Source organism: Odocoileus virginianus, chromosome 23 (genome assembly GCF_023699985.2).
Source record: "Odocoileus virginianus isolate 20LAN1187 ecotype Illinois chromosome 23, Ovbor_1.2, whole genome shotgun sequence".
NCBI classification, from domain to species: domain Eukaryota; kingdom Metazoa; phylum Chordata; class Mammalia; order Artiodactyla; family Cervidae; genus Odocoileus; species Odocoileus virginianus.
Window position 1 is genome coordinate 814,082 of NC_069696.1, and position 10,643 is coordinate 824,724.

The following is a 10,643-nucleotide window of genomic DNA, read 5'->3' on the forward strand; positions in this document are numbered from 1 at the left end:
ATTTTTAAAAAGAGTAAAGATGTAGAACAGTGTAGACAGTATGGCAAGACTGTGTCAAGTATATGGGGGAATAAGAACTTTCACTATTATTTGCTTGTGTGGGAATAAAAGACTCTGGAAGAATATGTAGAAATGAGTCACACTGAAGGCAGAAGATGGGACCTGGACAAGCTAGTAGACGGGCTGATAATGAGAATTTTCACTACACAGATTTTTGTATATTGGAAAGTTTTTTTTTTTTGCACATGGGGAAAATGTATTGCCAATTCAAAAGAATACATTACAAAAATTAAAATTTAAGTTGATAAAAGAGAAAGAGAAGGAATGGGAAGAGAGGTGAAAGAGCGGGTGAACAGAAAGCATCTTCTGTGATCTTTGCTGTAACGGGAAGCAGAGAAGGACTGATGCTGGAGGAGAAACCTGGAGCTAAGGAAGTTTTGTTTCAAGCTAAAGCTGCAAGAAGTACAGTGTGTTTACATGCTGCTGGGCATAATCAAGCAGAGAGAAGGAGGTGATAGAGCAAGGGAGGGAGATACATTCGCTGGAGTGATAGCTTTGGGTGGTTGAAAAGAGCCTGGGATCCCCCACAGAAGGAGAGGTGCAGCTGGGATGAGGTGGTGGAAGTGGGGAAGTTCTCTTCTCCCTCTTTCTATTTTCTCAAAAAAGCAACAAGGAAGATCATCAGCTGAGAGTGAGAAGAATTCAGAAGAACTGGACATTTGAGGACAGGAAAGCGACAGCAATTTACTCTGACAAATACTGGGAAGCCCCAGTCAGCCCAAAGAAGTTGATAAAGATACCAGCAGAGCCAGACACGAGGAGAGAATTTATAGACTGTGGCGTGTGGGAAGGTCCTCAAATTCATCTAAAGACACATGTATCACTTTGTGTTTCATTGTCTCCCTGGCTCCATTCTAAGTTTCATGAAGACAGTGATGGCTTTGTTCCTGCTCTCCACCATGCCCCAGGCTGTAACTCAGTACCTAGCCTATAGCAGATGTTCCAGAAATAGTCCTTGCAAGAATGAATCAATCAGGAATACCTGAAATAAGTCATAATGACCCAAAGTACTCAGCATAAAAGGCACTTAGACTGATAGTGAATATTCACTTGATAAATTTGACCCACACTCATCATATAATGAGGCCTCTTCCAGCATATTCTCAGGATGCAGCTGGGGCTCACCGGGGCCCAGGACACAGCATGGGTTGCACACCCAGCTTCACATGACCATGTTTACATAAAATGTGCACCATTTTTCCTGGCCACAGGGAGACACTAGGAGGAGGGCTCCCTCACTGCCTTCTGACCTCAGAATGAAGGGCTGTCAGGGACAGATGAGCAGGAGGGCAGTCACTGCAGATGCCGATCAGAACAGCAGGTTTCCTTCCGGGAGGCGAGTGTGTCAGGTTAATAATAGTAATAAGGCAGGGGATGAGGGGTGAGAACCTAGAGAGGCGAGAGTGCAAGCAGAGACTTGACTTAGCGCATTCACCACAGGGCAGAGATCAGAGAGGGCAGGCCGATAGACAGAAAAGGCAGGTGAAGAGCAGGGGAGAGAATGAGTGGGCAGGAGTCCCAGGTGAAGTTCACCAAGCAACAGATATTGAGCATCTACTATGCACCAGGCACTGAAGAAGGATACTGATGAACAAGGCAAATGAGGTCTTTGTTCTGCAGTGTATATGGGGGTGGGGTGGGGGTGGACAATAAACAGGAAACAAATATAAGATCATTTCAGAGAGTGATGAATCGGAAAGAGAGTGAAATCTTCTGAAGAGACAGAGTGGGTGGCTGAATGACAAGAGGGACCCAACAAGAGGAAGATGGGGGGTGGGGTGGGCAAAGGATTCCAGGAAGTTGGAGTGAAAAGTACATGGGTGTCAAGAGGATAATTTCAGATGTTTAGAACTTTTAGAAGTCCGATCTGGCACATCATTTGAATATTGAGGAACACTAGTGGGCGGGCCTCTCCTAACAAGGAATTTTACTCTAAGTACAATGAAAAGCCCCTCAGATGTTTTGAGGAAGCAAGTGTTAGTTTCTCTGCTGCGTCTGACTCTTTGTGACCCCATAGACTGTAGCCCGCCAGGTTCCTATGTCCATGGAGTTCTCCAGGCAAGAATACTGGAGTGGGTTGCCATTCCTTTCTCCAGGGGATCTTACCCACCCAGGGATTGAACCTGGGTCTCCCGCATTGCAGGCAGATTCTTTACCATCTGAGCCACCAGGGAAGCCCAAGCAGGCAAGAGAATGATATAATTTAGATTTTTCAAAACATGACTAGATATTGTGAAGACTAGTTGTTAAAGGGCAAAGGCAGAAGCAAGGAACCAGCTAGGTAATCACTTCATTATTTCAGAGAGAGCAGATGCCTTGGATCAGGGTGATAGCAACAATGACAGAGTGGATTTCCCTGGTGGTCCAGTGGTTAAGATTCTGTGCTTCCACTGCAGGGGGTCCGGGTTCTAAGATCCCATGTGACACTCAGTGTGACTAAAACACAATGATGGAGAAAAGGAGATGGATTCATGGTATATTTTGGAAGTAGAGCTCACAGAACTTGCTGGTAAATTAGATACAGGATGGGAATCAGAGCAAAAAGGAAAAGGTGGGGAGGATGTTTCCTCGGTTTTTAGCCTGAAAAGTGGAAGCCATCGTATTCCAGGATGGGGAACACTACTGAGACAGAAATGGACTGACCGGGGCGGAGGGTAATTCAAGACATCTATTTTAGCCACATGAGCTTTGCATGGCTATTAGACATCCAAGTGGAGATGTCAAGTAGGCTGTTGGATAAATGAGTCTGGAGCGTTGGATATAAATTTAGGACTCGCTGACATTTACATAGTATTTAAACCCTGGGACTGGATGACATCACTGGACAGGGAATGTGGAACGAGAAGGGGGCCAAGGACTAAGCCCTAGGAAGCTCTATCATTTAGAGGTCGAGCGGAAGACAGAGAAGGAAAAGCCAGTGAGAATGAAAGGAAACTAGAAGAGCATGGTGTCCGCTCACAACCCAAATAAAATAGGGTAACCTGAAAGACACAGGAGGGGTAGGACAGGGTGAGATTAGGGGCTGGGGAAGCCCATGTAGCTAGAGAGGCTAGGGAAGCCCTCCTAGAAGGGGTGACATAGGAACAAAGGGAAATTTTAATGAAATGAGTGAATCACTGTGAGAAGCCAGGGGAAAACGGTCCAGGCAGTGGGAACAGCAAGTGCCAAGGCCCTGAGGCAAGATCACCTCCTCTGATTCTAGGAACATAGATCAGGTCCAGTGTGGCTGGGACATGAAGAGCGATGGGAGGGGAAATCCGAGAGCTCCCTGGCGGGCCAGGTTATGCGGGGCCTCCTAAGGCACAGTAAGGAGCTGGGATACTCTGAGTGCTAGAAAAGCTGAGTAATGCAACTCGGTCCACTTATTTGAAAGATCGTTTGGGTTGCTCTGGGAAGGATACACTGCAGCTGGGCCAGAATGGAATCAGGGGATCCAGCTGTTGGGATGATCCGAGGATGGTGCGAGGACATCACTCCCACCCTCATCCCACCTCATCCCCCAGCAGAGGCGAAACAGAGTAGGGAACCCAGAGCTTCGGGTGACTCAGAATCTCAGAAACTCACTGGGGCAACCACGAGTGTCAACGGAGTTGGGGTGAGGGTGGAGAACCCCGCCCCCGGAACCTGGGGAATCGGACGGTCGCTCACCCTCCGCTGCCCTCTCCCACCCTCCACCTGGGACGCGGCCGGGCGCGACTTCCGAGGCGCGGCAGCGGGAGGGTTAAACCGAGCAGGGGGAGGAGGAGAGGCGGGGACCGCGCGCTCCGAGCTGCCGCTCCGAGCCCAGCCGAGCCGAGCGCAGCCCGAGCCGAGCCGAGCCGAGCCGAGCATCTCCCGCCGCCGCCGCCGCCCCGCGCCCCGGGCGCTCGCCCCCCACCCTCTCCTGCACCCCGTTGCCCGCAGAACCCCCCGACCATGCCCCGTGCCCCACGCGTTCCCGCGACCCCCCAGGCCGGCGCAGCCCCTAGAGCCCGCAGCCGTCGCGCCGTCGCGCCAGGCATGCAGGTGAGCGAGAGGGCCCCCCACGCCCCCACCCGAGGGACCCTGGCCCTGCCCTCCCCGACTCCGCGCCCTTCGCCCCCTAACCCTCCCGGCGCGGCCCCCCGCCCGACTCGAGCCTCCAGCCCAGAAGCTCGCCTCGCCCGCCGCGCTCCGCATCCCACCGCGGGTCCGGACTCCGTCCTGCCCTCCTGCGCAGCGGTCCCGGCGACTGCCTGTATCCCGCCTTTGGCTCGGCCCCTCGCATCCTCCTGCCTCGGCTTCCTTTTCTGCTCTCGGCGCTCCCTCCCACGGAGCCCCTTCGCCTACCTCCTGGTCCTCGTTTCCACCCCCCCCCCCCTCATCGTTTTCCAGCGGGGTCCAGGGAGCGCGGGCCTTCGGGAAGGGTGGGCTCGCGGCCGCGCTGGGGATGGGCCCTGCTCCCCCAGCCCCAGACTCCCGCCCCACCCCCAGCTCGTCTCCTGCGCACAACAGGTCGGTGAGGAGCGAGGGGAGGGTGGGGGTGGCGCGCCAGCCGGGCGACTGCGGGCTTCCTGGAGGGGGTGACTAAGGGGTGCGGGGTCCGGGGACTGGAGTTGACGTTGATTGGGGCGGGGGGATACACAAGCGGGAGAGGCGAGTGGGTCCCGGTGTCCGCTGGCCACAGCTGTCCCTGGGAACCCGTCTCCGCTCCACCGGCTTCCACTCCTGCCTCGGTCCCCGCAGCCTCGCTCTCTTCCTGGCTTCCTCTCCTGTCTTCCCACCAGGCCCCCTTCCCTGCCTCTCTCCGTAGCTCCGTGTCTCTTTACGTTGGAAGAAACAATTTCCAACTCCTCCATCTTTGCTGTTCCCCAGTCCCTTCCTTGTCTCATTCTGTCCTCGGTACCTTGTCGTCTCCTTCTCCCTTTCTTCCTCCCCATCCCTGGTCTCCTCCGTCCCTCTTCTTCCCTCTCCTTCCGCGGTCTCCACTTCCCGTCCTGCCTGGACCTTTCTTTCCTCCTTCTCCCCGGCTCCTGCGACCCCGGAACCCTCTCAGTTTCCCTCCCTGACCTTTCCTCTTATGCTCTGCATCCTACAGCTGTCCATCTTTTGTGCGCGCCCCCCACCCCAGTCCATTCTTTCAGGGACCAGCCCCCCTCACCGTCTGCCTCTTCACCTTTCTCCTCCTTTCTCACGCCTCACCAGCCTTCCATCTCTCAACCCGTCACTCTTCACAGCTCTCTCCACAGCCCACTTTCCCAGTCCCTTCCCCAGACTTTCCCACCTTACTCCCTGTTATTCTCTGAGAGCGTTTCATGTCCAGATCTGGACCCAGAAACCAGAGGACACTGAATGTCACATCCTCATTCACTGGGGAGCCTGCTGCCTCCCCCTGGGTCTGCCACCCTCTACCCTGAGAACGTGTCCTCCTCTTTCAGAACCCTCCATCCCGATGATTCTCCCAGACTCTTTACCCCGGAGAGCAACATTTGAGGGTCCAGCTTCTCCCCAACTCCACTTTTTCTCAGAGGGCACCTATGCGTTTGGATGACTGAACACTGGGCAAAAATTACATTCTGTAGTTTTCTCCCACCCACCTCTCCCTTTCTCATCTCTTTCCTTCCATCCCTCCATCTCCGTTTCCTTTGCTTCTGAAGATGCAGATTCCTGGGGCCATTCACTCCTCAGAGAAAAGCCTCGGAGAACAAGTGGGGTGGGCAGTCTGGGATGCTCCCCTCTGTGCAGCCCCACACGTTTCACACACTCAATCCGATTGACTTCCTCTTCCTTCCCCCTCTCAGACGCCCTCCCTCGCGGTAGGTGCTCAAGGAATCACAAGGTTCTTGGCTCTAAATTAAGATCCAAGAAAAGCTAGGAGCTGTGGGCAGAGGAAGTGAGAAGGAAGGAAGCCAGAGAAGAGTAGACCCTGGGGTGGGGAAGTAACAGGGACCTTGGAAGTTGCAGATAGGGACTGAGGGCTAGACTGGGGACTGGTCTGGGAGTTTCCTCTCCCCTCCCCAGGACAGTGCTAGAAAACTGAGGGTCCTGAGTGGTGGCAGCATAGATGGCAGCTGCAGCTGGGAGGGGAGATGGAGGTGAATGGGGAGGATGGATGAACTGGGGAGGTCCTCAGAGCAAGCTTGGAATGTGACAACCCCTCTCTCTCTCAGTAAAGGCTGAAAATCTGAGTCACCGCTGAGGATCTCGGACATGGAGTCCAGGATGCGGTAAGTTTGGAGGAAGCTTAGAGGCCACTTTCCCTAGGGTTTTGACTCTTTCCCTCCTAGGCCCACCCAGGGCTTTCCATCCTGAGGGCTCGACCCTTGGAAGATGGGAAGTGAGACATGTCTTCCCAAGGCCACTTTTTGCACAGAGGAAGGAGGCAGCCCAAGATGGCCTCAGACTCATTGCTCTCTCTCCCTTCCCACAGGCCTGCATTGCTGCTGTCCCATCTCCTCTCTCTCTGGCCACTGCTGTTGCTGCCCCTCCCACCGCCTGCTCAAGGTTCCTCCTCCTCCCCTCGAACCCCACCAGCCCCAGCCCGGCCCCCCTGTGCCCGGGGAGGCCCCTCAGCCCCACGCCATGTATGTGTGTGGGAGCGGGCACCTCCACCAAGCCGATCCCCTCGGGTCCTGAGATCACGTCGGCAAGTCCTGCCGGGCACCGCACCCCCAGCCACCCCATCAGGCTTTGAGGAGGGTCCACCCTCATCCCAGTACCCCTGGGCTATTGTGTGGGGCCCTACGGTGTCTCGAGAGGATGGGGGGGACCCCAACTCTGCCAATCCTGGATTTCTGCCCCTGGACTATGGTTTTGCAGCCCCCCATGGGCTGGCTACCCCACACCCCAACTCAGACTCCATGAGGGCTGATGGAGATGGGCTCATCCTTGGAGAAGCACCTGCCACCCTGAGGCCCTTCCTGTTCGGGGGCCGTGGTGAAGGTGAGTGGGAGAGGCTGGGAAGGGATATGGACGGGGCACTGGTTGAAGACTCTCAGGGCAGCAACAGGGGTCCTGTGTGTCAGCTGCTTCCACAAGTGTGCCGGACCCTGGGCTAGCACAGGAGGCCGAGAAGAAGATGTGTCTGAGCCCCAGAGGAGCTCAGGTCCACTGGGGAAGACAGACACGTAAACCATCGGGGATGAGTCAACAGTAACACACACTTAATAGAGGTGTGCACAGCATGTTTTTAGGCAAAGAGAAGGGAGAGACTACTTCTGCCCGGGGATCAGAACACCTTCCAAGAATTGACATTTGAGCTGTACCCTGGAAACAGTGGGAGTAGTCCAGGCAGAGGAAGGCCTTTCAGGATGACACCTCGACTCAGGGCGCGCAGACACAGGGCCAGTGGTTTGGGGGCGGGGCCAGGGCAGAGATGGACATTTCCACCCGCTAGTTTCTGTGCAGAGAGAGAGGTTCTGAGAGGCTCTTTCTGACCTTGGAACTCTTTCTCATGCCATATATACAGGAGATTTGAGGAAGTGGAGAAAAAAAGATTTGGGAGGGAAAGAGCTGAAAACTCTGGGGAAAGCTGATGATAAAAATAAAGCAGGGAGGCTCTAAAGAAGCAGAAAAAGAGTTGGATGATGTGGCTTCCAATGACAACACCGCTCAAGCTTCCTGAACCTACAGCCTAACCCCACCCCCAATCCCGCTTGGCTCCCCCGGCCCCAGGCCTCCCTAAGACTTTCCCCCTGCCCCCAAGCAGGTGTGGACCCTCAGCTCTATGTCACAATTACCATCTCCATCATCATTGTCCTCGTGGCCACCGGCATCATCTTCAAGTTCTGGTAAGCCAGCAGGAAGTGGATGCTGACATCCCCATGAATGGAAGGATGGAAGGATGGCTCCTTTGGCTGGAAGGAGCTTGGGTGGCAGTTTGGCTGGGGGTGGAATAGGAAGTGATGGATTAAGGCAAGACCTTGGGGAAAGGTAGGAAGGATCTGGGCAAGAGAAGCTGTGAGAAATGAGCTCAGGTTCCTGCTGGGGAAATACAAGGAGAGTGGGAGAGGTAGGGAGATCATTGTAAGCACAAGTTGAGGGGGCTAGGGTGGCCATCCCTTTTTCCCATTTGCTCCAAGACCCATTCTGCAGGACCCTTCTTAAGGCCGCCTTAAGGGGAAGAGGGAGAAAATCCCAGCTTTTTGCATGCACTTAATAGCAGGTCACTCAGTCCTTCACACTTTACTGCAAGACTCATTAGACTCAGGTGTCCAGGTCATTAGCTGACTTTGAACTAGAACTAAACCTGCCAGGTACCTGCCGCGGAGAGAAATGGCTCTCTGGGTATGCGTGGGGGAGGGGCAGATGTGGGGGACTCTGTGTGTCCATGGGGAGGGGGTGTTCATTCTCTGGCTCTGGACCAGGTGGGAGGGTGCTTTAGATTCCCAAGCCCCCTGGGGGCACGGGGACAGGAAGTGGTTTTGTGGACAGGGTCTCAGGATCTGGGGCTTAGGGAACAGTTAGAGGCTGGTTTCTCTGCTGTCGGATGCTGTGGGTGCCTGGGGAAGGCTGGGGGGTGACGAGCGCCCGAGGGGGCCCAGGCTGGGGACTTCTCGAATGGGTGAGAACCTCTCTCCTTCCGGGGGCTGCCAGCTGGGACCGCAGTCAGAAACGGCGCAGGCCCTCGGGGCAGCAAGGGGCCCTGAGGCAAGAGGAGAGCCAGCAGCCCCTGACTGACCTGTCCCCAGCCGGGGTCACCGTGCTGGGGGCCTTCGGAGATTCGCCCACTCCCACTCCTGACCACGAGGAACCCCGAGGGGGACCCCGGCCCGGGATGCCCCAGCCCAAGGGGGCACCAGCCTTCCAGCTGAACCGGTGAGGGCAGGGCAGTGGGCAGGGAGGTGGGCGGGGGCTGTGGGTGGGGCACTCCCCGCTGGGTGGGTGGAGAGGAGGCACAATGGCCCACTCCCAGGAGACTGGACCTCTGCTCTCTGGGGGGTCCCACCCGTTTCCCTGTAGATCTATGTCCTGTTCTCATGCTGTCGTTTCACTCCATCTTGCCCTCTTAACCTCCATCCCTTTTATTTCTTGAACTGCCCTCCTGATTCTGGCTTGCCCCTTGGTTCCTGACTGTGCCCTTTCCCTTTGCCCCTTAGGATTCCCCTGGTGAATCTGTGATGTCCCCCACGGTTGGGGCACCTCCAGGCAGGGGGCCAAGGGCCCGGCATAGCCCCCATCCTGCTGAGGGCACAGCGGCTGTGGGCGCTGCAGCTCTGCCTGGGCTCACACCTTGGGAACACTCGCTGGCCCACAGGCAAGCCCAGCTGCTCACCCTCCTTGAGGTGGGGGCCTCACTTATCTGTGGCTTCTGGCCCCCACGTCCCCACCCTGGCACACTCACATAAGCCTTGCACACTCACCTCTCCCCTCTCAGGCCATCGCACACTCACGCTCTTGTACAGCCAGTCTCCCCACCCACATCCCCCCTCCGAGGATCCCCCGTGTCCTCCCTTTTGTCTCACACTTTTCACTTCCTCGATTTTTACTTCCTCTCCTCCCTCGTCCTGCGCTCGGCCCATCACTCTGCGGTCAGTGGGTGTACCTCTCATGTGCATTTCCCGGCCCCTCGTGGTGGTGGTGTAAATGTCGTGCTCACACTCCACTTCGTGAACACCCACGGGTGGAGTTTCTGTGTCCCCTGCATGCTGCCCCGGAGCGGGGTGGGAGATGAGCTGGGGACTCTTTGGGTCCCCGTCTGTCCCAGTCCCACCCCACTCCATGTCTTGGGTTTTACCATGTCCCCCATCCCACACTAAGGACTCCCTTGTGGAAATGGGGAGTCATGAGGCCCCCAAAACTCCTCCCTAACCCCACTGCTAAATTCTGTTGTCTGGAAGATGGCTTTTGGGGAGCCTCCTGCTGCACTGCAGGAGAAAGGGGCCCCCATTTGCCCTCCCCTGCCTCCCAAGTCCTTCTGTCTTGTCTCGTCTGTCCTGGCTGTCTGTGCGTGTCACTCTGGAACTCAGAGCCCCCTTTCCTCCCCACCGTCCCCCCCAATCAAGTCCTCCAATTCGCAGTCCGCCTGAGGGCCTCCCTAATTCCACCTAGGCTGCCAGGGACTGGGGCCAGCTGGTTTGAGGCCATCGGGGAGCTCTGCCTCCCAACCTGCCCCTTCCCTCCTTGGTTCCTCCAGCTCTCCTGCCTTTTGTTCCCTCCACCCCTCAGGTTTGTCCCAACTTCTCATGGCTTTCCCACCTTCCTTCCTTCTTTCCTCTCTTACCTGGCTCCTATGCTGTGATATATATTTTTGTATTATCTCTTTCTTCTTGTGGTGATAATCTTGAATTCTTGTGGGATGTAAGTTTCAAAATTTTCAAATAAAGCCTTTGCAAGATACCCGAGTCCCCTGGTTCTGCCTCATGAGCCCCGCAGAGAGGAAAGGAGGAAAGGCGATGGGCAGCCAAGAGGGAGGAAAAGGAGGATGGAGGGGTGACCCTCCAGACCCGAGTGACCTGGCCTGCTCTGACCCGGAGTTGGGGTTTGGGGGCTTTGATCTGGGATGGAGCTGAAGGAAGAGACACTGGCGGGAGCAGACCTGATGAGGAGCAGCCGGAGCAAACTGGAAGAGTGGCTAGTTAATTACCAGCAAAGGTCAAGAGAGACCATGAGAAAGGAGGCCGGAG

The 10,643-nt window shown here is 55.7% G+C and overlaps 1 protein-coding gene across 2 annotated transcripts; it reads left to right on the forward strand.

The window, feature by feature from the left end:
* The first annotated feature begins 3,808 nt into the window (after positions 1-3,808).
* On the forward strand, positions 3,809-10,356 carry PIANP (PILR alpha associated neural protein). 2 transcript variants are annotated; one of them, XM_020878763.2, is made up of 6 exons: positions 3,809-4,065; positions 6,189-6,245; positions 6,449-6,960; positions 7,727-7,808; positions 8,614-8,835; positions 9,117-10,356. In XM_020878763.2, the coding sequence occupies exons 2-6, from the start codon at positions 6,229-6,231 to the stop codon at positions 9,136-9,138; spliced, it is 855 nt and encodes a 284-aa protein (XP_020734422.2). In that variant the 5' UTR covers positions 3,809-4,065; positions 6,189-6,228; the 3' UTR covers positions 9,139-10,356. The 2 variants fall into 2 exon arrangements, with proteins under 2 accessions (XP_020734422.2, XP_020734423.2); XM_020878764.2 differs by lacking the exon at positions 3,809-4,065 and adding an exon at positions 4,417-4,533.
* The last annotated feature ends 287 nt before the right edge of the window (positions 10,357-10,643 follow it).

What these genes read in the sequence shown, in the direction of transcription:
- PIANP (XM_020878763.2), top strand. An exon ending in GTTCGGGGGCCGTGGTGAAG is followed by an intron (nt 6,961 to 7,726) that starts GTGAGTGGGAGA and finishes GCCCCCAAGCAG; the next exon opens with GTGTGGACCCTCAGCTCTAT. An exon ending in GGCATCATCTTCAAGTTCTG is followed by an intron (nt 7,809 to 8,613) that starts GTAAGCCAGCAG and finishes GGGGGCTGCCAG; the next exon opens with CTGGGACCGCAGTCAGAAAC.